Source organism: Blennius ocellaris (assembly GCF_963422515.1).
Source record: "Blennius ocellaris genome assembly, chromosome: 3".
In the NCBI taxonomy this organism is placed as follows: Eukaryota; Metazoa; Chordata; class Actinopteri; order Blenniiformes; family Blenniidae; genus Blennius; species Blennius ocellaris.
In genome coordinates this window covers 15,343,553-15,370,623 of record NC_137652.1, presented here as the reverse complement: position 1 = coordinate 15,370,623, position 27,071 = coordinate 15,343,553, and the positions used below count along the sequence as shown (strand labels likewise).

The following is a 27,071-nucleotide window of genomic DNA, read 5'->3' as shown; positions in this document are numbered from 1 at the left end:
AGGATACAGATTTTGGGATGGAAGATGGGTGTGTAAACTGAAGGAAAAGAAAGGAAAGTGAGAGAAGTCACAGAATTGGGATTGATAAAGGAGAGTAAGAGCAGAGAAAAACGAAAACAATTAGAAAGTTCCGTTTAGAAATAGCTTCAAGGTTGTGGAGCATCCTGCAGAGAAGGGAAAGCTTGGGGCATGAAACGGGTGGAAACAAAGTGGGTAGGGCAGTGAAGAAAGGGGGCAGGGTACTGTGTAGCCGCTGTGCTGCCGCCTGATTGGCTCAGACAGTGTCAGGCGGGCAGAGCTGAATTTAATCAGAGATGTGCGTCACCACCTGCAGCTCGAAGCCAGATTCTTCTGGAGGGGTGCTCTCTCTGTCCCTCTCTCTCTCTCTCTCACTCTGTCTCTCTCTCTCTCTCTCTCTCTCTGTCTCTCTCAATCTGTGTCTCTCTCTCTGTCTCTCCTTTTAGCTTTAAGAGTTCAGTAATATTTTGTTCATGTAAAGCTTTTGTATCTTGACATTTTTTGGCGGTGCGAATGTGAGTTTTCTGCCCATCACAGTCGTGTCTGTGTTTCAGCTGCCCGAGAGGCCCCCCGTTCTTTAAGCGGTGCTTTGAGACAAGTTCTTGGCAAACAGAGCAAATACCTCCACGCTATGAATTTATTTTAACCTCCGGTGTGGTGCTGTTGCCCCGTGCGTGCAAATGTCACAGCGTGGTTAATTGCTAGAACCGCAGTATAAGAATATTGTATTCATAGTTCCGACCCTGACACTGGAAAGATTGAAGCTTTAATTACCAAATTACTTCTATCCCATTTATTTCCCATTTTTGAATAGCACCTCCCCCTTTTTCTCTACTCCCTCAAAAACTGTGTCCGTCCCCTGAGTGAGAACAGCCTCAGCTGTTGTGTACAACGGTCCGATCTACCCGGGGACTATAGAAAACGACATCATCAACTATTCATCATACATTTACCCCTGGACCAATAAACAGCAATTTACAGCAGCTCTTGGGTCAGTAGCTAGTGGATAAATATGAATGCAGTCATTTCAGTGCAACAAAGAAGTCCTTGGTAGAGTACTGCTACAGATCTGCTTCATCTTTCCTCTGCCATTCATGCTCATTTGCACAAATGGCATAGACTCGCACCGATAAAAATTAAGATTTTTTTCTTGTGGCACCCTGGAGATGAAACCTAAGCACAGGCTATCTGTTTTGGGGCTCGCGCTCCCAAGTCCTGCTAATAAGAACACCTTTCAGGCTAGCACTCAATTACATGACTGGATGGCCACTGTAGCCACAGGGAAGGGGTCAGGCTGAGGCCACACCAGCAGGGAAAGGTGAGGTGTGTGCGTGTGTGCGTGTGTGTGTGTGTGTGTGTGTGTGTGTGTGTGTGTGTGTGTGTGTGTGTGTGTGTGTGTGTGTGTGTGTGTGTGTGTGTGTGTGTGTGTGTGTGTGTGTGTGTGTGTGTGTGTGTGTGTGTGTGTGTGTGTGTGTGTGTGTGCACACGGCCTGCGTGTGTGTTTTTATATTCACTCAGCAGAAGAAAAAAAAAATCTGACCTTTTCACGGAGCGCATCTGGCCGAGTAACATATGTTCAACAACAGGCTGCATAAGGCAGTTCACTGAAAGTGATAGTCCACACCGACAAACAGTGCAGACAGAACGGGATGCAGTTAAATCTCCTGAAAACACCCGCAGAGTGCATAAAGTGTGTGACACTTACATTTACAGAGAAACCATGAACATGTGGTGCAAGTCCTAATGTGATTCTCTTTAAAGATCTTTCCCATAACTGTTTTGGGTTTCTGTATGTGCATGCACTGTCATTATAACTTGGGTAAGATCTTACATGTGTTGTTCATTTGGCAATTATAGAAAGCACATTTTGGCTTTGAGAGGCCTTGTCTACACTGTGTTGTTGTTCAGGAAGATGGTGAAAGACAAATCCGGATTATTAAGCAAATGTTTTTTCCCTCCCTTTGTCTCATATAAAGGACTAATAGTGCGTTAACCCCAGACATTAATACCTTGCTACCTGCATCTGTCTTTCTGTGTGTGAACGCTTGTGTGCCCGTGTATTGTATCTGTCTAGTGCCAGAGCCTGCTCCCACTAAGCCCCGTCCCGGCCCATCCCACCACCTCCACCCCGCCAGCCCCACGCTGTCCCTGTCCTCCTCCTCCTCCTCCTCCTCCTCCTCCTCTTCCTCCTCCTCTTCTCCTGGCAATGGCAAGCGCACCTACTGCAGTAGCCAGCTCCAGACTCAGACTCCCCCTCAGCAGCAGTGCCAGTTGTCCTCTGCCAGTGCGCGCTACCTGCCCAGAGAGGTGCCCCCACGCTTCCGTCAGCAGGAGCACAAGCAGCTACTGAAGAGAGGCCAGCCACTGCCTTCAGGAGCCCTCAGCGCTCTCACTTTCTCCTCCTCCTCCTCTTCCTCCTCCTCACCCTCATCTTACTCTCCTTCTTCTACAAGTACCAGCAGCACTACCCCAAACTCTGCCACGTCTACTGCGGGCAAACACCTCCCAGGTTGGTGTCAGTATAGTGAAATCCTTGCCATCCAACAGGTCCGATATATATATTTGTGTTTTTCTGGTTGTTGCTTGGATTAACAAGATTAATTTATCATTCCAAGTTCACTTAGTTGGAAATGTGTTTGTCATTTTTATGCATGCTGGTTGTAATTTGTCTACATTGATCTGAGAATTCCCTTATTCGTCTCTACAGCTCGAGATGAACGCAGACGTATTTTCACTAGTCGTGCATTCAACTGATTGTTCACTTCATCACTTAAGACTTTGGATTCAGTTTCTTTTGGCAGAGATGCAGCGTTATGCAAAGTAGTCCTGGCAGCTTTTCTGCATTTTATGCACAATAAATAGTGATTTTCGTTGGCTGTGTAGCATTGTACCTTCTCTCCATGTCAGGTAATTATAATGAATACATTGAGCACCAGAATCAGGTGGACAAGCCGTCCAGCTTCGGTTTCCAGTTGGCTGTTATCTTTGTTTTTCTGGAGCATTCAGAGAGAATACAGGTTGTATGTTTCCAAAGCGTGTTTTTGTTTCCCCCCAAAGGCCCAGAAAACTGTTAATGTGTAAGTGAGGAGAAGATGGTTGAGCTTTTTCAGCGTCTGCATGCAGTTTTCTTCTTCTTCTTTTTTTTTTTTTTTCGATTCGCAGGAATGCTTCCTCCTCAGACCTTTATAGCCAGCGGTAGGCTTTTAATGAACTCCTTTGTTGGCCCCTAAGATCAGTAATACTGAACGTGCCCTCAGGGTCTCATTGTGCAGTGGATTTTGGCTTTAAGTATGGATGTCATGTGTTGCTAAACTAAAGCCTCTACTTATTAAAATGATCTTTCTTGGTTTTTATTTTATATGCAGTTTTTATATTTTGCAATTTTCTATTTTAAAATGTCTTTACTGATTGAATCACTTTATATAGTTCAACATTATTGCTGCTTTTTCTGCCATCCCCAATATATATTTGCATTTATTCTTGTTTTGTTTTTCTGTGATGGTGTTTATTATAAACATCTGCCTGATGTACCGTACACAAACAGAAAAGTGCCAGTGTCTTATATCTTCTAACATGATGCACTAACTTAAGATATATAGCTGTGAGAATACTAAAGTAGTAATGTGGTTGGGGTTTTTTTTTTAGAATCTGCTGGCATCTTTGTTGAGGTTCTCCTCCTCTGTCTCCTGTTTTCTTGCTTTCTTTTGATCAATGCTATGTTGCTGCTCTGTGCTGCATTTCATTAGTGACTCGACATTTGCTGTGAGAACACCGGGCGCCCTGTAAACAAATGTGCAGCAGCTGTGGTACATGGCTAACTAGTGAGAAATGTTCAGCCCTTAGCATTAGAAGCAACTCCTTTTTATATGCTCTGTTGTTCTGCGCTTAATGCTGCAGGCCATAACATCAAAATGGGACTTGTCCAGCCACCAATTAATGGAAGTTCTTTTGTAATTTGAGTCTTTATTTTAACATTATTCATTCCTTAAAATGATTTGATGAATGTTTACAGGTTGATTTTTTTTTAATATTGCCATTTCTATTGTTTTCTGTGTGTTTAATTCAGAAGGGAAAAATATATATTATTATCTTTATCTTTATGACAGTATTTCCCATATCAGCTGTGTAGTGCAGTGTCCTCAGCTGTGCGCCAGCTAAATTTGGCTGCAGGCTTAACCCACTGAAGAGAAACACCACATCTAAGCCTTGAGATTTAAAGGAATATGCTTCTCTATTGGGCTCCAGACGAGTTTAGAGGCCCCGGTTGTGTGTATTAACCTAAAATGTCCCTATTATTGTCTGAGCACAGCATTTGTTGTCCCCGGTTGGGCTCAACCTCACACTGATTTTCCCAAGGGTCTCCCCGTACAACACAGCCTCTGGCAGAGTGGCCATTCGTTGGGGTTCCACCTCCTCTCTTGCCTTGTTGTCTCGAGGGCTCCCAATCCACCGCCTGTTTTTCCCTGTCTGCTCAGCTAATAGCCTCGAGCCAAATTCCCTTTGGTTACGATGGTTTTGCTGCACATAATTGAAGGTATAGACAAGTTTGTAAGCACTATTAATGGTTCTGCTCTTGAAACGTCACCCACTTGGTTTACTTGGTCACAACATTTGTATAGGATTAAGGTTGAAAACCCACTTACTTTAAAGTTTGTTGAATAGTGAAAATACAAGTTGTACAGCCACAAAAAACTGTATTGAAGACAGACGGATTAAAGGTCAAGTCTGCAGGCAACTCTTTGTTTTGAAATTGAAATCTAAATGTCATTACATTAACATTTGGAAATGGGAAGAAAATATATAATATAATATAAATATCGCATCATGTTTATTTGTAATCTATTCTCAACATACCAAGCTAAAGTTTTCTTCCTCTGTGCTGCTGCAAGTTAAGAATGAACTCTTCGTTGAGGACAGATTTTTGACCTCTGCTGAGGTCACGCAGGCCCTCTGGGATGTGTTGCTTTGGTTCACTTTTGTACTTGCACGCATGCAAACTCGAGCACATGTATAAAGATGTAGTGGCTGTGCAGCACCGAGAACGCACTCGACTGACCTAGTTGTGTCCTGTCAGATATGCGTCTGCCTCGCAGGCCAGCTGGCTCCGAGTTTAAAGGGGAATGTGCACACACACACAGACACTCGTACGTTTTGTCAACCAGCAGTTGTATCGACTTGACTTCATGAGGTTAATAAATGCATGTATTTTTGACAAATTTCAGGCATCTGATAAATAATACTTAGGATTTACAAGCTGTATCAAATTTGTGCAGCATTCCAGCAGGCAGTCACACAGCACTCCTTCACAAAGCCTGAAAGGCAGCCCCCCCCCCCCCCCCATCCCCACCTCTTAGTTTTTGAGGGCATTCGCACAGCACACTCCCATGTAACCTCTGCTCTCCTTGCCCTTTTTAATTGTCCCAGCAGACAGAGACCCCCTGTCCACTTTCCATCCCTCTGCCACACCCACCAGTCCCATCTCTCCAGCTGACTGGAGGCTATTAAGTAGTCCGGCACAGCCGTCCAGACAGACTCCCCCAGTAGCAGGTGCTGAGATAGGGGGGGGGTCTCTTAAGACTGTGGGAACTTCAGTCTAACAGCTGTTTGCTGGTCACCCAGACAGAGCGTGCAGCCAGAAGGCACTCAGTTGGGTGCTGTTAAAACACTTGGCCCTTTCATTTGCTCTCCTTTCATTAGCAGGTAAAGTGGATTGTATTTTTGGTTGGCCAAGTTCAAGGAAATCTGTTCCTTGCTATGAAACGAACTACGGTGCTTGAAAATCCTGGGTTGCGTGTGTTAAAGCCCTCTTAAGATGTAAGAAAATAATCAGTTCTTAGATCTTGGTTATTTGTGCACTTTAAAATAATCAAATAATCAGACAAAAAAAAAAAAAACCTCCCTAATGAAACCACAGAGGTAAGAGATTTGTCCAGTGTGCCCAAGCTGTGACACACATATGGGCACGCAAGTGAGAAAACCCCCCCCTCGTGGCTTCATTAATCCAGCCTCAGTCAGGGAAACCAGAGAAGTCACCATGGTGTCGCTCTCCTATTTTCTTTTCTCAGCAGAGGTAAACAGACATGAATGATGAGCTTTTTAAACCCCCCCGAGACCATTCCCTCAGTCTTTCTTTTTCTCCCTGCTTCCGGAAAAAACAAGTACACACCGTCCTTGATGTGAGTGGGCGTAAAGCTCTCCTCAAAGAGAGATGGCGAGAGTCTATTTGGGGACAAAAGGGTAATAAATGTCTCGCACTGCTTGAGTTCGGGTTTTATGTTGTCCGAAGAATTTGCACAGAAACCAACCCTGATGTGTGGCACACAGGCAAACTAAGGAAATCAGTTTGTTGCCACACCGTCTGTTGTATTCATGCTTTCTCTCTGCCTCCTTTTCTCCTCTTACCACAGCATGTACCAACCCCCCCCCCCCCGTCTTCCCTCCAGCTTTTCCGACCACCCTCTGCCTCTCTCTTTCTGTCACCCTGCCTTTCATTTCATTCAAAGGGGAGGGGAGGGGAGGCATTTAATTCTTGGCTGAATGCCCATTGTCATGATGGCAGCTCATCTCATTATCTGGAGTTCATCTCTTGCTTATTTCTGCTTCTTCACGGGCAGAGCTGGCGTAACACGGCTTCACTGTGCCATTGCTGTTTGCCACTTTTTTCAGAAAAAAACACTACTGTTGTGATCAGTGTCTTTTTTTTTAGTGTTTAGCTGTTGTCCGGCAGCACTTTCGTTCTCCTTATCCATGCCTGGGTTTACATGTACGGACTTGCACATATGTGCACATGAAAAGACCGTCTTGCTCGCAGTTTGAAGCATGAGGAACCATAGAGAGTCCTTTGTATTTATTTTTGACCCCTTTCCATTCACAAAGCCTAATCAGAGACTGCCCTGCTAATTGCGACCAGTATGGAAGCGGCAATGCATTACTGACACATGATTGCAAATGGTGGATGGAAATAATTGTCCTCTCGTCTTTGTTTTTCATGTTTATGCTTGCTTTCATGCCCCTCCCTCAAATCAATGCTTTGCCAAGAATCAGCGAGACCTTTTTGGAATGTCTGGGAAGGGAGCCGAAAGAGTAACAATCGAGACATGTTGGGGTGGTGGTGTGGGGGGGGGGGGGTGTCTTTTGCACCCGTCCTCACATGCATACATGTTGGTATTTAGAAGCATTGCCACAAGCGTTTAACACCTACATACTGTAATGCAAGTCAATCGTACTGATATAAATACTCCTTTTGTGAAGCTTATAATAGTCCGTTTGTGTTCTGGAAGATATCCACATTTTCTTTTTTACACAGCACACAGTTACAATGTATTCACAAGCAGCTTATAATGCCAGTCTGGGATCCAGCCTAGTCAGCACCCAGTAGCTGCTGCCTATTGCCTTTGCAACATTTTGTGGTTTTAACGAGTGCCTGCTGCACATCCACTGAGAGGATGGCTGCTATTTCCAATTCTTGCATGAATGTGTTCAAGCTGTCAAGAGAATGAAGGTAGAGGAGCTTTGCCCAAGTATTTTTTTTCACTCCCCCTGACTGACTGCTTTTGTCTTGCAGAGGCAACACCTGCTCTGATCTTGGTTAATGTGGTACTGATATGTGAAATTAGGTTTTGTATATAGTGTCTATGGCAAGACTAAGAAAAGATGGCAGCCTTCCAGACAATGATTAACTTGTCAAGTAACCTATTTTTTATTTTTTTTCCTGTTGTTTCAAAAACAAAATTGCAAACGAGCGAGAAAGACACTGGGTGGGTGTAGGGTCGACTGAACCAAATTAAAATGTTTCAGAAGCTGCAACTTCTTGGATAGGGTCCATGTCAGATAAAATTGTGGTCTTCTTTGCACTGAGAGTTGGCATTTTCAGAGCTGAAAAAAAAACAGTAACATCGATACTGTCATGTTTTTCTTTTTGTTTGGAAAACAAACACCTACAAGCCACAGAGTGTGCAATGGTAAATGAAAGGACCAGCTGGCTGAATTTGTTCATGCTGTTCATTGCAGTATGACTTGGGTTGTCAAGAGCATGCACTGAGTAAATGGTGCAAAACCAGTGTTATATAGACACTCATCAAGCACAGGAACTAATAGTATTCCATATCGGAGCTCTTTCGTTTCATATTTGTAGCTAGTGTAGATTAAGGTACAGTTTAGATGGTAGTTACCCTATAAAATCAACAAGGGGTTGATTCAACCTACTTTATGCACTTCTCTATAAATCTATTCATTGTTACAACTATTGTAAAATTCATCACTTTCTTCATACTAAAAAGTCCAAATATCTGATCATTTTGATCACATTAATATTACTTCCAAGTGTAAATGTGTAGTTCATCTTCTGTTTTTGGGTTAATTAAGGACACCATGGAATTTCCTCTCGTTTGTGTCAAGTATAAAAGTTATATTTGACAAAGCTGTATGTGCAGAGCATTACATTAGTAATCTCCATTACTTTGGACAGTTATTAAATCAAGCATCAGCCTTGACTGTACGATCAAATGATTTTTAGAAGATGGAAAACTCCACATGACAGTAATTGAAGGCTTTCTAATTGAAAGCTCGCATCTGGCTTGTTTTTCAAGTTTTTCAACAGCTTCGAACTTTACTTTAAAGGAAAAACACAGTTGGGGTAGATGTGAGCGATCATATTTGCTGTGATATTTCAGAGACTTTTTCTTTCTGTTTTCAACCGCGTGTATGTATGACTGCATCGTCGGTCTGACGACCCTGCGCGATAAGGCTGCCTGGGGAGCGGAGATAAGAGAACATTTTATTCACGGCCATTCTGTGGTATGTTGTGCAGTATTTTAAAGCCACATAGTTGTGTCCACACACCACCAAACAGATAGAACTTATTGTTTTTGACACTGAGTCCTTATCTTACGGTATCTTGTGATAAATTTGAGCTTTTACCAAAATCACAGCAACATGCTAATGAAGGAGGAATAAATAGAAGGTAAGATGGATAAATCGGTAAATCAAATGCGTTACCAACCTTTTCAATTTGAAGATCATCAAGATGCTCTTAAAGACAAAAATTTTATGTTTCCTATTTTTAATATTAGTTTTTAACAGTTTTCTCTTTTGTTGCTTTGATTGCACCTTGGCTTCTTATAGCATTTACATACTTGTAATGAAAGAGCTGTTTGCATGAATACAGAATGTACTTTATTGGGGATACTGTAATACTTGGTTGATTGTTTTTCTTTATTATTCTTAAAACTATTGGCTGAATAAAGCTTTTCATGTTTCCTTCATTTTGATTGTACACATTAATCGTCTTACTGGATGAATTTCTAGCCTCAACATGCATGGTTTCTCTGTGAGCTGGTGACGTTCATAGCAGTTGTTCTCATTGGATTTTCAAGCCAATTGCCCGAGGCCGACCCGGTGGTTAGGCTGTTCGATCAATAGCCTCCCTGCTCTTACCCACTAGCATTAATAAGATAATTGATTAGCTGCCTCCCACTGATTGATCACCCCTTTACAGCATCGATTCAGTCTATTATTAGTTCTGCATCTGATGGGATGCTTTTGTGCTTAATTAATTTGCTTGTGCACGATACCCTATTGACCAGAACCTGGTTAGAAAAGCTCTGCCTTGGTTGTTTGGAATTGGTTTTATACACTGTGCTGAAAAGGCTTCAAGTAGAACAATACAGTTTACAAACAGATCTTCGTTCCCAGATTGTGAATTATATTGACAGTCCAGAAATGTCCTGAAATGTAATCCGGATGCATACAATATTTTATATTTGCAGCTGGTGAGATGCTCGCTAGACCCACACAATTATTCATACAAGCTTAGAGGAAGCATTTTGTAGTTCTTTAGTGCAGTGCAGTTGGAGGAGGACGAGGCTCAGCGGAGCATAGGGCGTGATGGATGAGAAGCCGTCCTGGTTTCATTCCAATAAATGAGCGGCGTTCCACTTGGCGTTCCCTTCACAGCCCCAGCCAGTGAAGCCACGATGGAGACGGATGTGCCTCTCGCTGCTGGGTGTTCGGGGTGCAGAGGGGAAAGAGGGAGAAATTAAAGGGTGCGGAAGGAGGTGGGGGACAGCAGCCACAGACAAGGAGGATGGGAGTATAATATTAGCTCTGGACATGTACAAAGTGCGGAAGGACAGAAGGGCCAACATTTTACAGGCAAGGTTGTACAACTTAAAATGAGGAAGGCAAGTTGAAAAGGGAGTGAAGGATAGATATGACACCAAGCAATAGATCCATTTCACTGTTTCTGTTTGGCTGACTGCACTCGGCCAAGGATATATGGCTATACCGTAGCTGATGTGACATGGATCACGCTCGACTGTGCATTCTGATTATAAATTGGATTGTGGAACGTGTGGGTATGACCATTTCATCCTGCCATGTCTGATAGCAAGTATTAACCAACCAAGAAGATAGAATTGGTTCAGGAAACTAACTGTAGCCTCACAGAACCTGTATAACATGATGTTCCTTATTCTAACATAATACATTTTATTTGTTCTTTTTTTAGTTTAGTTTTTTATTCTTTTTTACATTTTATGGCATACATTTCAGGATATTGTCATTATTATCTTAATTTTTTTTCCAATACAATTTTCTTCACCTTCTTGTATTAATTGTTCCAGTTTGCTTTAACCTTCTCTTTTCTTGTTCTCTCTCATTTTCTCTTTAGACATATCCCTCCAGAGTGGCCCTGGTGCCCAGTATGAGACCTCTCATTGGGGAACCACTGTACAACTTGACAGCCCCTGTAGTGCCAACAGCTGGGACAAAGTGATTATTGACGGAACTGACACAGAAGCTTGGCCCTCAATCAGCCGCAGTAGTGACCCTAGCCACCCTGCAATACCAGAATGCCCCTTGGGCTCAGCTAGCTCTAACAGAGACACCAGCGCTGCCACTACTACTAGTGGGAGTAGTTTTCTGAGTATGGCCACAGGTGCTGCAGGCCAACAGGCCCACTACCCCTCTCTCAAAGCTAACAATAACATGATGACAGGACCTGTGTCAACCAACACATTAGCAGGTAATAGAGGCTGGGGCTCAGATGGAAAACAAGATGGTATGAATGGCGGCCGAATAGGAGCGCCCAATAACTGGGGATCTCCCAATTTCAACTTGAACCTCAACCCAAATGCTAACCCCTCAGCCTGGCCTGTTCTTGGCCAGGAGAGTTGTGGAGGTGGCGGCATTGGACCCCATGGGGTGTCCAACTCTTCGTCACTCCCTCCTGGAATTAATGGCAATGTAAACTTGGGAAATGGGAACCTGGGAGGTTCAGATAATAGTGGGGGAGGTTGGGTTGGCATTTTAAGTGCTAACGAAAATGATCAACAGCGCCCCTCAACCAACACAAAAATGTCCTTCAATATGGAGCCTGCTAACCTTAACACTGATGGACCAAACCACACGAAACAACAACAAGCTCAGGAGCCGATGAGTCCTATCCATGGCTTAACTGGCTGGGGAGGCCAATCACCCACTGAATCATCCCAGCTCAATGGGGACACAACAGGCAGCTCTGTATGGGGTAGTGGAGAAACTAAGGCAGCTGACTCCCCCAAGGACTCAGGCTGGCACTCAACCCCCTCTGGTGGTCTTTCTGCTTGGGGTCGCCAAGGCAGTGGTGGTGGTGGTAGTAGTGGAAGTGGTGGCTGGGTTGATTGGGGGAAATCCTCAGGAGGAGGCGATGCCTCTAAAGGTTGGGATTCGGTTGATGCTGGAAGTTCCGGTTCAGGCCAAGATCAGCAACTAAGCTCATGGGGCCAACAGCCTGGAACTGCTCCAGCAAGTGAGGATAGTGGTGACAGCAGTGATGGTCCATCCCACCACAGAGACCGATCTTCTAGTATGGAATTTACCCCTGTCCTACCCCGACAAGACTTGGACCCCAGAGTGCTGAGTAACACAGGCTGGGGACAGACACCCATCCGACAGCACACTGTGTGGGAGATGGAAGAAGCCAGCTCTGATGATGGAAAGAGCAGTAGCAGTTCTGATACTATTGGAGCATCTAGCTCTAATGGTGGACTCTCATCAACCAATGGAGGTACTATCAACTCTAACATTGGCAGCGGTCAGAGGCCTGGATCTGGAGGAAAAAGTGACAGTGAAGGTTCTACATCCTCCAACTGGAGTGCTCCACCACCTCAGCCAATACAGACTGGATCAGGGTGGGGTGATCACTCACAGTCACTCAGCAAAGCCCCTAATGGCACCAACAGTGGCTGGGGAGATTCTGTGCCTGCCAATGGTCCTAAAAATGGGGGCACACCATCATGGAGTTCTGAAGACAAGTCGCCGAATTGGGATGATAACTTGATGAAAACCCAGCCTACCAGTTGGGGAGAGGGCCCCAAGAGCTCCCATGGTTGGGGCAACAGTAATGGAGGCACCAATGGCTCCAGCACAGGGGACTGGGGAGAGCCCGACACCAAGAACAATGGGTCCTCTGGCAGCATGTGGGAAGGTGAAGGAAGTAATGGAGGAAATGGTGGATGGAAGGAAAGCCCAAGAGGAGGGAGTAGAGGAGGAGGCTGGAGTAAACCTGCTCCTGCTCCTGCTGTGAGTAACAACAGCTGGGGAGAGACCCCACGTACTAATGGCCCAGTACAGGGAGGCTGGGGCTCCTCCAAGCCTCAGGAAAGCAGCAGTAGCAGCAGCACTGGCAGTGGAGGAGGTGGCAGCATTGGTTCTTGGGGAGGTCCCAGTACTGTGAAGCAGAACAACACAAGCTGGGGAAATGTCAGCAAACAGGATCAGGGCATGGAGCCTACTGGCTGGGAAGAGCCATCTCCTCCCTCTATCCGCAGGAAGATGGAGATTGATGATGGAACATCCACCTGGGGCGATCCCAACGCCTACAATAAAACTGTCAACATGTGGGATCGCAACAATCCCAGTAATAACCAAGGCAACAGTGGCCCACCTCCAACCAAGAATGGAGGAATGATTATGCCCAACAATAACAACAACAATCACTCTGCTAGCCCTGGCAACAACAGTCATCATCACCCTCACCACATGCACCACCGTCCTCATCACGGCCAGCCCCCAACTCACCTGCAGCATCACGGAAACAACAATGGGTCACCCAACAATGCTGGCTCACATTCGGCTGCAGGCCCCCAGGGAAGACCACCCCTTGCCAATCCAGGTATTAAAACACATTATATTTCATTGAAATCACACCTAAAATGCACTAACAATACAATGCACCCTTTGTCAGAGCAATAGCAATATGCTTTATTTTCTTTAAAGAAAAGAAGAAGAAAGAAGCATTTCTTTTTCCACGTGGGTGTAATTATGCTCAATGGGACAGTAATGATGGAATGCATAACTTTAGGCTCTCCCTCACCAAGTGATATTGAAAACTCAGTTTTGACACAGAATCACAGCTTCTTTTAAAAATGAGTCTTAAGAAATATTCTCACTGTAATGATGTGGTGCTCTCCATACTGGCCATTGATTCACAATCAACCCTATAATGGCCCTTTAATGTCTTGATTAGATCTTTATGAAGACAAAGTGTAACTATAGAGACAGAGCACAACTTCAATGCCTGCCTACTTACTCATTCTATTTTTTGTTAAGAAGGACCACTGCCCCCTGCTGTTTGTTATTATTTACTGCAATAAGAAAGCATGAGAACCAGCCCTCAATAGGCTTGTAATGAAGAGTTAAACCTAATCAGTATCTGTTCTTGAACTATTTCAGTGCTGGTCTTTCCTGACCTGTTGCTTTTATTAATCTCTTCACCACTTTAATAGACATTCTAGACAGACTGCAATGATTCCAGTTTCTTCCTGATCTGTACTCTACAGCTCAGCGTCATGACCTGAACAGGCTTTCTGATAAAAGATGTTGTTATAATAAATATCTTGGAGATACTGTCATTGTGGATAAAACACAACCTTATAAGACTTGGTATCCACATAAAATACAATTACAGGTTGATTTCTTTTTTCTTTTTTTTTCTCAACTACTTTTTACACCCCGTTTCCAGGTTGGGGAGAGCTTCCCAGTGTTCAGCCCAAGTCGGAGCCAGCTTGGGGAGAGCCAGCAGCTCCAACATCAGCCGTAGACAATGGTACTTCAGCCTGGGGCAAACCCTCAGGCGGTGTGGGAGGATGGGGAGATGGTGGCCATGAGCCCTCTGGCCCCTATGGCAGGGCCAATGGACCCCCAGGTTCTGCCCCTTGCAAGCCAGGTAATGCCACAGGGATGAATCATATCTTCTAGCACAGTGATGCATCACGCTTCAGCATCGAAGCTCTACTAGAACTCTGAACTATGCTCCATCTTCCATTTTGTTGATAAAGTCACACACTCCAAACTATAACTCTGAGCAATTTGAATGAGGTGGTGTAGATAATGTGATGCATTGTGAAGTGTACGATTGTGTCAGTTTTAAAAGCGAAATTGAATGGTATTTGAAGGCTGCACTGTAGATTGTTTTGCTCCGACTCATTCTGTGAGCATAGTTACAAGCTTTGGCACTCCAAGTTTGTGTTGTTCAGTATTTCCAGTAAACATCTTGTAGAAGCCTGAGTGATAGTAGCTCGCAGCGTTCATACTTAAAAAAAAAAAAAAGTGTTGCCATTTGTGTTGGTTCCAAAAGTTTTTGTTAGTGCTATTGGAGTGTTGCTGAAAGTAAAGCAATTCCACGGCTCACTGACTCTTGGTTATATGTGGTCTTGGTTTGAAATGCTGGAAATGACAAAGGGAGGTGGCGGGTGAAGTGCAGACAGGCAAATAGCAACGGTGACATCAAGTGGTCAGGATCAGAACTGCCTGCTACTGACTTCAATTTCAAAATATGATACTTGATCTAATTTTTCGAAAGAGATTTGTGTTGCTTTATTTGTTCACGAGATATGCCATTGATGTTTCTGTCTTAGGCCCCAAACCTATGCAAGATAGCTGGGGAAGTGGAGAGGATATGGGTATGTCTACTGGCCAATGGGACGCTGAGGATGGGGACGTATGGAACAGCCCGACCTCACAAGAGAGCAGCTCTTCTTGTAACTCCTGGGGAAATGGACCCAAGAAGTGCCCCCCCAGCAAGGTCGGTGCATACTTTGTTTTGTCCTAACCATGGGAAAAAGAATGCATTGTTAATCAAGTAAACTTAACTTGTATTTTGACTTTTGTCTTGTCAGGGGAAAATGGGCAACAAGCCAGATGAGGTCTGGATCATGAACCGTCTCATCAAACAGCTCACTGACATGGGCTTTCCGGTACGGTCGCTTAGAAGGTTTAGCGCTGATTAGAAAGTCTTCATTCATATTCTGTTCCTCAAAATGTCTATGCGTATTCTCATGAGTCCGGGTGGGCATCTTCAAGGCTGATTCAATTTGCATTGAGATCTACCCCAAAAATGTGTATACCTTCAGCAATTTTAAGATACATAGTCATTAATATAAAAACTAGCACTGATAACTACGCGCTCACGGGAGGACAATGCATTTAATATTAAGTGTGGTCATTTTGCGACCTCACCAAGTCATGTCACTGACCACTTCACATTATCTGTGTTTTGCAGAGAGACCCTGCTGAGGAGGCATTGAAGAGCAACAACATGAATCTTGACCAGGCAATGAGTAAGTGTATCAGTCTTTGTTTGTCAAATGTTTTCAGCTCAGCTTGGAGTCCTAGTAAGCCAAGTCATTCACTTTTAAGTGTGCTAATCAAAAGCGAGTGCGAGACACTTTAAGAAAAATGTCTGAAACATCACTCATCTGTTGTCCCTCCAGCTGCTCTGTTAGAGAAGAAGACTGACCTGGACAAGCGGGGCATGGGCATATCTGATTACAGCAATGGCATGAACAAGCCTCTTGTTTGCCGCTCCTCTGCACTCTCCAAAGACCCCTCCGACCGCACCACATTTCTTGACAAGGTAAAAACAATAGTTTATTGCTCATGTGACACTTTTGACATCCATTTTTTAAATGTGGTTGATTTGGAAAAAAAATGCACTTTGTTTGGCCTTTTTAAATTCACTTTGAATTGTGCTTTGATTTTTTTTATTTATGTGATTATTATGACGTGTTACAAATACAAACTATGACAAAGTCATGTTGTTAGTCCAATATTTAGTGTTTTCTTTGGCACATATCCATGTTTGTATTATGTGGTGTTTAATGCTTCTGTCCCTGCCCTTTGTTTGTCCTGTACACTCACTGTATATTTTGCTCTTATCCAGGATGGTGTCCTGTCAGATGATGCCCCCCCATCACCGTTTTTGCCTTCCCCCAGCCTGAAGCTCCCCCTGGCCAACAGTAGCCTTCCTGGGCAGGGTTTGGGACAGGGCAACCCGGGGCTGGCCATGCAAAACTTGAACAACAGACAGGTATCGAAGTGTTTTTATCTCTTTTTGTTTTAGGTTGGAAAATCTGAGAGACATATATTGTTGAAATTTACATAAAATGGAATCACAAAAAAAAAATGTGTTCTACTATGTAAACATTTTGAGAATGGCTTCAAGAGAAGCCGAATATGCTGACAGTTTTCAAGCTCACTCTCAGTCGCAATGACTTCATGCAGGATTTAAGAGTGCACAATGCAGTAATAGCAACAGCAGATAAATTGAATTTGCTGTACACACATCTCTGCCCGCAAGCTTTCCCAAATCTCCTCTTTTCTGTTGCTCACTTATCTGTGTATGACCTTGCCTGAAGTGTCCATTGATATCAGATAGTTATGCTCCATCAAATACCACCCCCAGAGGCAACCGTGACCCAGAAAAACTAGTGTGTCCTTGAAGTCCAAACAAAGGCACTGTAAGCGCGCCTCTTTTTCCTATTTCCACTGAATAGAAAAACCTCTCCACCAACGTGGAAAGAAATGTGGATGAATCTGCCCTTTTACAAGTTAATTATTTTGGCCTATTTAAAGCAAATTGTATTTCTATGATCTGATGACTAGCCACTCTCACTTTGTATTCAGTACATATCGGTGCTCAAGGTGTAGTGGGAAGTAGCCCTTGAGAGTAAAAGAAGATTAAATGTTTTCAGATGGCAGTAATCAATCTGGGAATATAATGTACTTGTGCTTGGTTTTGAGTGCAGTCTTGAGTTTTCCTTTCAATTTAATCATCCACTTGCACCCGTCAAACTTATGAAGACTAGACAGCTGGATACTCGCATCTTTTCAATAATGAAAATCTTTGTATGATTGTAACTCTTTTTTGGTTTTTTTTGTTCTTTTTTTTTGTAGATACCCAGTGGAATGTTTGGCAGTAGTGGAGCAGCACAAACCCGGGCCATGCAGCAGCAGCCTCCTCAGCCACCAGTGCCACCTCTCAGCTCCTCCCAGCCTAGTCTACGTGCTCAAGTGCCTCAGTTTCTCTCCCCTCAGGTAGAGAAACACACCATTTTTGCACGTTGTATTTGTTCTGTGGGCCGCCAATGCCTCCCTAATTTATTAAATGAACCTTGTACAGCTGGTATGCGCTCACTGGGAAATTGTAGTTCTAGTTTTATGACGTGAAATACAGTTTGCCATCTCAGATTGCAAACGCCGATCTCTTATCTGGCAAATACTCTAATATGAAAATCTCCTCGGATTGATACAATATTTTTTCTACATCTTTGTCGATAGCTTTTGAAATCTTTTTGTTTACACTTCCCAACCTGTAATCTGAGTAATAAGCTTGACATTCTCTTGATGTAACTTTTAGTTTCGCAAGGGTCTTCATCTGATTGTGCACATGTAGCAGTGACTTTCTTCTTGCCGGAAGGTTCTCTTATGTTCCATTGTTTTGATTTGCACTGACTAAATTGTCATCTCCATTTCCTTTCTCTGTATTCTTCCCTTCCCTGCAGGTCCAAGCACAGCTCTTGCAGTTTGCAGCAAAAAACATTGGTCTGAACCCTGCACTTTTAACCTCACCAATAAACCCTCAACAGATGACCCTGTTATACCAACTTCAGCAACTGCAAATGGTGAGCTTCCATGACTCTTTGCTTTGTAATTTGCAGCAAAGCTTGGGCTGCTTCAATGGCCTGACACATTCTTTTTGAAGAGCTTCTTATCTATATGGAAACCAGAATCAGTTCATTTTGATTTAAATTCTAATCAGAGGCAAAGTGTATCATGAATATAAAGTCTATATTGAATACCAGACTAATATAACAAAATAATTCAATGATTCTAAACAGTCAAATTTCTCTCGATTCAGGCGTACCAGCGTTTACAAATCCAGCAGCAGATGATGCAGGCGCAACGCAATGTTTCCGGCCCCATTCGACAACAAGAGCAGCAAGTGAGTGAATGTGTGAATCATTTCAGCCCTTAAGAAGGGTCATTCTGTCTGACTGTGTGGCCACATGTGAGCACTCACTGAAATCATCGTGAGAAAACGTAATTTCTTTATCACCTGGTAAGATAACAACACAGGAAACCATGTATACTTACAACAGCAGTTTCAAAAACATTTATACAGCTGCATGAGAACTTGTTGCTTGTCATTGAATGTGTGCTAATAGCTCCTCCTTTTTCACAACAGGAAAGAGGGTTTGTTCTCTTTTTTTTTTTTTTTTTTTGGAAGTTGGGTCTTGTTTTCTCACTGATAGACGAGATTGTTTTTTTGAACAACGATTTGTTTCACGTTTAACACTAACACTCTAAATAGATTAGCATGCACATTGTATTTCACTGTGATTTGTTTGTTTATATTTTTCCTTCTTTTACCACTGTGTCATTTAAAAATGAACTTTGCCAAAGAGGGGCACAAAAAACAAGAAACCTTGTTAATAGGAGTACCCCTCTCGTTTCGTCTCAGGTTGCACGTACAATCACCAACATGCAGCAGCAGATCCAGCAGCACCAGCGTCAGCTGTACCAGGCGCTGCTGATGAAGCAGCAGCAACTTCCTTCTCATTCCTCTTCTTCCTCGTCCTCCTCCGCTGGTCTGCATCCCCCTGGTGGCCCTCCCGGAGGCCCTGGCTCCGGCAAATCATCCCTGGACCCCTTCGCAGGCCCACACCAGGCTCCGGGCCTCGCTGACACACTGCACACCAAAGAGCCGCCGTCTTCGCCCAATACCTACAGCACCTACCCTCTCTGTGAGTTTGGAACCGTTCCAATTCATTGATATCCACTTTTACTCAGACTGTTAAATGTTCAGGCGATCTCACAACAGTTGGAAGTTTCCAAGTGAAATACTCAAGGATGTACATGAGCGATGGTCTTGTTTTATTTTGCAGCTGGACTGAATCCAAACATGAATGTAAACTGCATGGACGTTGGGGGTCTCTCCCTGAAGGAGCCCCCTCAACCCCAGTCCCGCCTGTCCCAGTGGACACACTCCAACTCCATGGACAACCTCTCTGGCAACTCTTCAAATTTGGAGAACAACCTCAATAAGCATGGTAAATAGCAGAACATTAGAGCCAAATGCACACAAAAAAGTATTCAGCGAACAATATATCACTTTCACTCTGACCATTTCATATGGGCTACATGATTACATTCTTATACTTTTCACAATTATTCTCCATTGCTGTTACACAGGGTCTGAGGTCAAAGTATCATGTTCCACATTTTAGGCTTCTGAGGAAGTCAAAAAGTGACTCTACATTTATGTCTTGGGTATTTATTGGACGTAGAAGTGTGTGATTGTGGTCTATGAAAACACCCTTCCTGGTGCATCACACTCTTGCATTCATTAGTCATGCTTTCTCATTCAGTGTTTAAGAAGTAACATTTGACTTTTTACAACCACACGCCTGCATGCATTTCACATACACAGTGCATCACAATTCCTTCGTGAAAATCTCAGCCACAAATACTTGTAGTCCATTCAAACTTCCGCTATAGAAAAGAGTGGTGACCATCTGTGGAGACATTGGTCGAAATACAATCTTTTGATATCAATCGGCACCGAGATCAAATTAAAACCGATATTACAAACGAATAAGTTCAAGAAGAGAGTACACGTACAGTTCTTTTGTTGTTGTTTTTTTTTTTTATCTTGAAAATGTTCCGTATTTTATATTGTGTCTGTTTCCGTGCTGAGTCACTTATTCCTCTTTCTGTATTCTAGGTGCCATATCTGCTGCCTCTTCCCTGGGTCCCCCTGGGAAGCCTCCTCAGCTGGAGGACTCATACAGCCCTTACAATCTAATCTCCAGCTCTGAGTCCCCCACTAGCCCCCTCGTGCCCCCTGACAGCTGGGGTCAGGGCAAGAGCCCCAACGAAAAGATTTCAAATGGGACCAACATTAACTGGCCCCCAGGTGAGGAGGAGGGTGGGGTGGGGTGGGGTGGGGGGGTGGGGGTCTTGATGCCTCTTCACATACAGACGAGTATTTATGTTGCTCCATTAGCTCTTTTTACAAAATGTTCACTTTAGAATTCTCAATACTGTCATTTGTAATGGGCGGATGTCTTAATTTCCACAAAGGCTTCTCCTGCTTAAACTTTAACTTTGCATTTGTTTGAGTAACTCTTCAATCTATTTTTTTTTTGTGTCAGAGTTTTGCCCAGGGGTGCCATGGAAGGGTCTTCAGAACATTGACCCTGAGAATGACCCCAACATGACCCCGGGCAGCGTCCCCAGCGGTCCTACCATAAACACCAACATCCACGACGTCAACCGATACCTGCTGCGAGACAGGAATGGAGGTATGAGAAGACACACAACCTGCATTATCATTTAGGGCCCGTAACTCAACCAAATGTTTCGATCACCACAACAAACCCCCAACCCTGGCAGTATATTCTTGTTCTGATGCATAAATACGTAACCTCTTGACGGAGACGGCTCAGGGTACACAGCCAGATCATCTTCCAACCATGTGCGGAACTGCCCAACCTCTCCCCAGCCTCATGAGTCCCATTACCCTCACCTGTAGTTGAGCCCTGACACCACACTGTGTATTTATTCAGTTTAACCACTGATCTCTCTCTATCATCTTCTCTTACCCCGGCCACGCCTAAGCCTGTTCTTTCCGTGCGTTTACCTAAACCTCGATGCTTCTTTTGACCCGGAAAAACAACAAGCCTCACCCATCTGGTCCTGACCTCAGTACCCACTCGCTGTGCTGTGTGGTTACCAGTGCGTCCCACTTCGTGAAGTGTGTTCGCTGTCTGAATGTCATTTCAGATGCAACTTCAAAAGTTGCATTCGAAAGCGATCGTTTCTGTTTTTGTTTTATGGAAAGTCTCAGGAGGAATGCACAGTTTAGTCAACTTGAGAAAAAAAACCCTTTTAAGCAGAAATACATGACATTCTGTTAAGAGAAGAATTGCTTTTTGAGAAGTCAATGAATGTTTTTGTCACCAAATATTTATATTCATTCCCCTTATGTTTTATTATCGAATTTGCTGTCGGCGTGCGCTTCATTTTGTTAAAACAAATCAATAAATGTTCAGATTTTTCTACGTTATAGCATATATTAAAAAATTGGATATCAACTGCTTGTATTGGTTTTAGCCTCAATGCTTTGGACTTTGGTTTGTTACGCCGTGCAGTCTTACTTAAACATTATGACCTTTCTCTTTCTCCTTTTGTGAAGGTAAACTGTCTGACATGAAGTCCACCTGGTCTCCGGGGCCCATCTCTCAAAGCCAGGGTTCTCTTTCCCACGAGCTGTGGAAAGTCCCTCAGGGGCCACGCAGCACCACGGCCCCATCCCGCCCCCCACCAGGCCTCACCAACACCAAGCACTCCTCCACCTGGGGCGGCAACTCCCTGGGTCTGAGTCAAGGCTGGAGTGGGTCATACTCCTCCGGTGAGCACTCGTATTGAAGCTGCAAATAAGAATGGTGTGAAATGATCTGAGCCACAAACTGCATTTAATGATGTATTATCGGGAAAAAGGAGAGAAATTGTAGAATTTATATAATCCAGGTCAACTTAATTTTTCACACGAGTCAGTGGTATTCCACCTTAAACACTCACAAGATGTTTGGCTCTTTTTGTAAATCTTCTATTTGTCTGTGTATCCCTAATGTGTGGAACTTTAAACAAAATGTAATATCAAACACATCTTGAAAATCCTCTGAGTGCAGAATTGATTATTGGAAGTCTTGTTGGAGCAGTGAAGTATCATTACACTACAATCTTCATTAAATGTTTGTTTCTGGGGGGGAAGAGAAATGCTTACTGCACCTTTATTTGAATTGATCATTTTTCAGCTCAACAGACTTTTGCTTAACTCAACGAGGAAGAGGGTCCTTATTTTTTCACCCAGGTCAGGGGTGCTAGACTTGTCTGTATTTACCGTTGCATCATGAGATTATAATCAGTTACTTCAAGCCGAGAGAACAAAATGTCAAAGATGTCTCCTCACTGCAGTCATTTACAACATGCGCTTCTTCCACGACAGGTATAAGGTGCACAGACACCAGCAGATATCACTGTCAATGTGTTTCACCCCAATCAGACACAAGGTGTTTAGGCGTGGTTGTGTTCACAGCTGTGACTCCGTTCAAAACACTGTTCAGATGCTGCCGAGCACACCCTGTTAAACTGACATCCTGAGGTTTACCGGCTCTGCGAGAAGCCACATTCGAAAGCATCTCATTATGTGACCATGAGCCCTTGTTTTGACACGACATTTCTACATTCATGCAGTAGAGAGAGGATCCTTTCAGTGACGCCGACATGAAATGTGGGTGGAAGCAGATCAGATCAGCAAGAAGGTGTCATGTTTTCTTCTGCAGTTGAACTTTCTGTCTTCACACCCGGAGCTTTCAGGTCTTCTTGGAAAAATGTAACAGTGGTTGGAAAAACATCTGATGAACATTGTGAGGAAGAAAAAAAAATGTCCCTCCGCCTTGTCTCGATGCCTTCGAACTGAGGCGGTTACCAGGCTTGAATTGAACGGGGCCTGATAATATACATAAATAAAACAATCTGGAGTGGTATTTTCTAAAGAAACTTTTTTTTTTTTTTACTTCACATGCTCCATTTGTCTGTCTTATTTCAGAGGGAACCACGTGGAGTACTGACAGCTCCAACAGGACCAGCAGCTGGCTGGTGCTGAGGAATCTCACCCCACAAGTGAGTAAAACTGTTTTCTTAATCTTCTCCGATGGGGTTTTCGCCACTTTGTGAGCAGAAACAGTGATTCCATGACGGGACTGATTGTGGATGTCACGTCCATTTCGAACACTCCAATTTAAAGCATTTGACATGGGAAAGTTATTCTCTTAACTCACTGGACGTTTTAAATACGTGCAGGTTTTAGCGATATCAACAAAATTGTATCTCGGATCTATTTACTACTACCTGCAAATAGTGTGTGAAGTTGCACCTTTGAATAACAATCAATTTTCTGTCTTTTCCTGCCTGTTTCAGATTGATGGTTCAACGCTGCGAACCCTGTGCATGCAGCACGGCCCCCTGATCACATTCCATCTCAACCTGACACAGGGGAACGCTGTGGTGCGCTACAGCTCGAAGGACGAGGCTGCTAAGGCCCAGAAGTCCCTGCACATGTAAGCCGCGACAAAATATTCTCCTATTTTTCTTTTTTGTTTCTTTTTTGGTCTCCGTTGCCGTCGACCTCATGAACTATCACAGTTTTAATAGGGCTTGAAAATGGAGAACACAACCCGCGGATCAGATGTTCCAGGTTCCTGTTAGTGTTTTCCCACTTCACTTCTTTAAATTAGAGGAAATGATGATGTTTCTGTGTCTGGACAGTTGCGTGAAGAGGAAGTGGAGAGTCATGGTTGAGTTTAACAATGCAGTCATGGTTATCATCAAGAGCTCATCAAAGTGAAAATACTAGAACTCGGCTTTTGATGGGAACACTCGTTATATTTTTGTCTGGATACGTGCTTGATTTTGCTGAGCTTAATAGTGCCAGCCACAGCTCCTGGTTGCCATAGCAACAACAACACGCAGAAAGATGTGTGACCCACTTTACCAGGAGCACGCTAAAGTGTATGAAATGGATGAAGTGAGGCATGAGAAAACAATGTGCTCTGTGTGCTGGTGTGGATTGTGAAACCATGCTGGTTTCTGTTTTCTCAGGTGTGTGCTTGGAAACACCACAATCCTGGCAGAGTTTGCCGGTGAGGACGAGGTGAACCGCTTCTTTGCACAAGGCCAGTCTCTGGGAGCAAACACCACGAGCTGGCAGGCCAACCCGGCACCCAATCAAAACCGCATGGGCGGAGCAGCGCAGTCCCACTCGATTGGCCAGTGGGGCAGCGGCGGCAAGGTCAGCGGCGGCGACCTGCTGTGGGGCGGGGTGCCCCAGTACTCCAGCTTGTGGGGGCCGCCTGGCGGAGAGGACGCCCGCGTGATCGGGAGCCCGACATCCATCAACACCCTGCTGCCTGGAGATCTGCTGAGTGGGGAGTCCATGTAGGATGACGCCACCATACACTTAACCAACCATCCCACCACCACCGTGTCGTGTAAGCCATTGGTGGCGAGTGGGATGGGGTTTAAAAACTAGAAGAAGAAAAAAAAATTCAAAATAAACAGGAGCAAAACCCAAGCAAATCATGTGGCGATAATCAGTATCAATTAGAACTGTTCTGAACTGTGAATTGTGAATCAGAAGGCTGTGGTTCCTACCCACACAGACTGCAGTCCTCAGTCCTTCTGCTTTACTTTAGTCCGTTTCTCTCTTCTTTTTTTTTTTTCCCCTTCCTTTTTCGTATTTTTGAAACGCATTATACAAAAGAAACCGAAAGGAGACACGACACAAAGAAACCTTTGAAGTGTTTTGACTTTTTCCATCAGTATACATGACATTCTGTGTGAAGTGTTTTTAGGAGAAGCAATCAAAGCTGCCATCTGAGACTTTCCTTTTCCCTCCAAAAAGAAAAAAAAAAAAGAATACAAATCATCCCAAAACAAGACTTAAAACAACCATTCCCAGCATATTCATGGCCAATGATGTTGTTCAAAGACCTTTACTAGTTATGTTAATGTTTGTTTCTCAGCACTAATATTAGCCTTAAGTGCTCTCTGGCCCAGGTCCTTCCCAAGCCGCCTTTTTTTAGTTTGTTTTATAACTGATGAAATGGCTGGAATCTTGCACAGTTTCACCTCTGAGCCAGCAAGTGGTACACGAAACGACTGGTGACCAACTCTGTCACTGGGCAGTAAGACTGCCTGGCCATGTGACTGGCACTACCAATCATTTGCTTTTCATTTGTCTCAAAGCGATCGACACCGGCTCTCGTGTGTTAGTATTTTTTTTGTTTTTTTGTTTTTTTTCCTGAATCCAAGCAAAACTTGTTGGGGACGTCACAACATATAAGCTGAGAGAAGATGAATTGCCAACCTTCGCTGCATGTCTGTTTCTGTATGTCCGGTGGCACCGAATTATCTGCAAGTCCAGATCATTCTGTTCACCTTCAACTCTGAATCTGGTCGCTTACTGGTGCTTTGTTTGAAAAAAAAAAAAAAAAAAAATGTTGTCCCATTTGCTATGAAGCCCAGCGGACCTTGCTGGGGAGCTTTTTTTTTTCTTTTTTTTTTTCTGAGGAACAACCCCCCCCCCCCAACTTCTTATTTACTTTCATGTGACAGTTACATTGTGCAATATTCTCCACAGACCTTTCTTCCGTCCATACTCGATGTCCATTGGAGTTTGTCCACACCCCCCCCCCCCCCCCCTCCTTTTTTGGGGGGGTGGGGGGGGGAGTGATTTTGTTATGTTGGATTGTTGCTGATTTCAGCAAAAAAAACTACACAAAAAACAAGATGTTGGAACTTAAAAAAAAAAAAAAAAAATGAAACAAAAAAAAAACATGCCCCTTTTCAGAACTTTGGATTCTCTCCAGGCTGCCAGTCCCCCTGAAACTGTTGGGAAAACTCTGCAAAGAGGAAGACGCAGCTTGTTGAACTGTGCGCGCAGCAGCAAACTGAACTGAAGAGGGACTCTGGGTCCACGACGAGGCACACTTCCTCTCTGCGTGCCACAGCCACACCCAACAGAGACTGAAACGGCGGGGGGATGGGATGGTCCTGGGTATCTGGCACAATACCAAATAAGAGGGGTTTCTCCTAATGCAGTAGACCTACGAGTGTTCCTTGCGTTTGGTACTGTACAAACAGAAGAGACTAAGACTTTTATAAATTCAAAGGGTTTTATCATAGCACTTATGAAGAGCAAATCGCTTCAACTGCAATCCAATAAATCAAAAAAGGAGCAGGAGGAAGAAAAAAAAAAAAGATTGAAAACGACAACAGAAAAACGGCTGCTCCTTGATGTACTGTATCTATTCCGTGGAAATGTGTCTGGCGTTGGTCCTCTGGTAGCAGGATGAAGGGAAACAAAAACTGAATTGTACTATTGGACTTTGGGAATAACTGCAGTCTCTTTTTTTTTTTTTTTTGGTTCTCCGTTGAGCTACAGCAAAGTGAATATCACTGTTACTCCAAAACCGTTCGCCTTGTTGTGTTCGGAGGCACTTAGACTCGACACGGAGACTTGCAAACGTCAGCTGTCTCTTGACTCCCGCTGGCCAGTCCATCAGTGGGTGGGTGGGTGGGATTGGGGGGGGGGGGTGTCCACTGAGTGCCTCTTTGCTGTGGTCCTCTGGGTGGCGGGCGGCAGCGCAGCACTTCCTCCTGGGCTCCACTTGACCTCCCCTCAGTCTGGCGAGAACACAAAGCTTCTCCTCAACTGCCCAATCATGGCACCTCCGACGGAGGGTAAGCCCACCAACGCTCGACCCTGCCGTCGACTTGCCCTCCGCCCACTCCGCCACCCACTCACCCACTCCTTTCCCACCATCTCTCAGTTCTTTGACGCAAAGATCACTTTAGCTGGAAGATGTAATAGTCATATTTCTGGAACATTTGCCAGTGTACTTTGTATTTCTTGGGGAAAAGATCATTTGACTTCTTCTTTATTCCCCCCCCCCCCCCCCCCCCCCCATTGCGTGTTCTAATGTTTTTGTCTACATGCAGTGGTCTACAAATTTACTGGCTGCTGAACTAGCCCTTCACTGTTCATATGCAGAAACACTTTGTCAGAGGTGCCTCTGTATGTTCATCCTGTGTATTGAATGCAAAACGAGGATCAATACTACAGACCGTTATTGATTGTCTATTTGTTTTGAGCTGATCATGCTTTT

The 27,071-nt window shown here is 44.1% G+C and overlaps 1 protein-coding gene across 1 annotated transcript in view; it reads left to right on the top strand.

The window, feature by feature from the left end:
• Positions 1-26,457, top strand: part of tnrc6c2 (trinucleotide repeat containing adaptor 6C2) — a 44,563-nt gene extending 18,106 nt beyond the window's left edge. Inside the window, exons 4-21 of the mRNA XM_080520031.1 lie at positions 10,688-13,171; positions 14,021-14,224; positions 14,916-15,082; positions 15,177-15,254; positions 15,560-15,617; positions 15,771-15,913; positions 16,220-16,366; positions 17,233-17,373; positions 17,841-17,960; positions 18,197-18,280; positions 18,800-19,082; positions 19,224-19,388; positions 20,063-20,254; positions 20,493-20,642; positions 21,536-21,751; positions 22,952-23,025; positions 23,323-23,462; positions 24,004-26,457. Of these exons, the coding sequence (XP_080376157.1) occupies positions 10,688-13,171; positions 14,021-14,224; positions 14,916-15,082; positions 15,177-15,254; positions 15,560-15,617; positions 15,771-15,913; positions 16,220-16,366; positions 17,233-17,373; positions 17,841-17,960; positions 18,197-18,280; positions 18,800-19,082; positions 19,224-19,388; positions 20,063-20,254; positions 20,493-20,642; positions 21,536-21,751; positions 22,952-23,025; positions 23,323-23,462; positions 24,004-24,343 (5,186 nt within the window). The 3' untranslated portion in view covers positions 24,344-26,457. The remainder of the gene's footprint in view (positions 1-10,687; positions 13,172-14,020; positions 14,225-14,915; positions 15,083-15,176; positions 15,255-15,559; positions 15,618-15,770; positions 15,914-16,219; positions 16,367-17,232; positions 17,374-17,840; positions 17,961-18,196; positions 18,281-18,799; positions 19,083-19,223; positions 19,389-20,062; positions 20,255-20,492; positions 20,643-21,535; positions 21,752-22,951; positions 23,026-23,322; positions 23,463-24,003) is intronic.
• Positions 26,458-27,071: the final 614 nt, after the last annotated feature.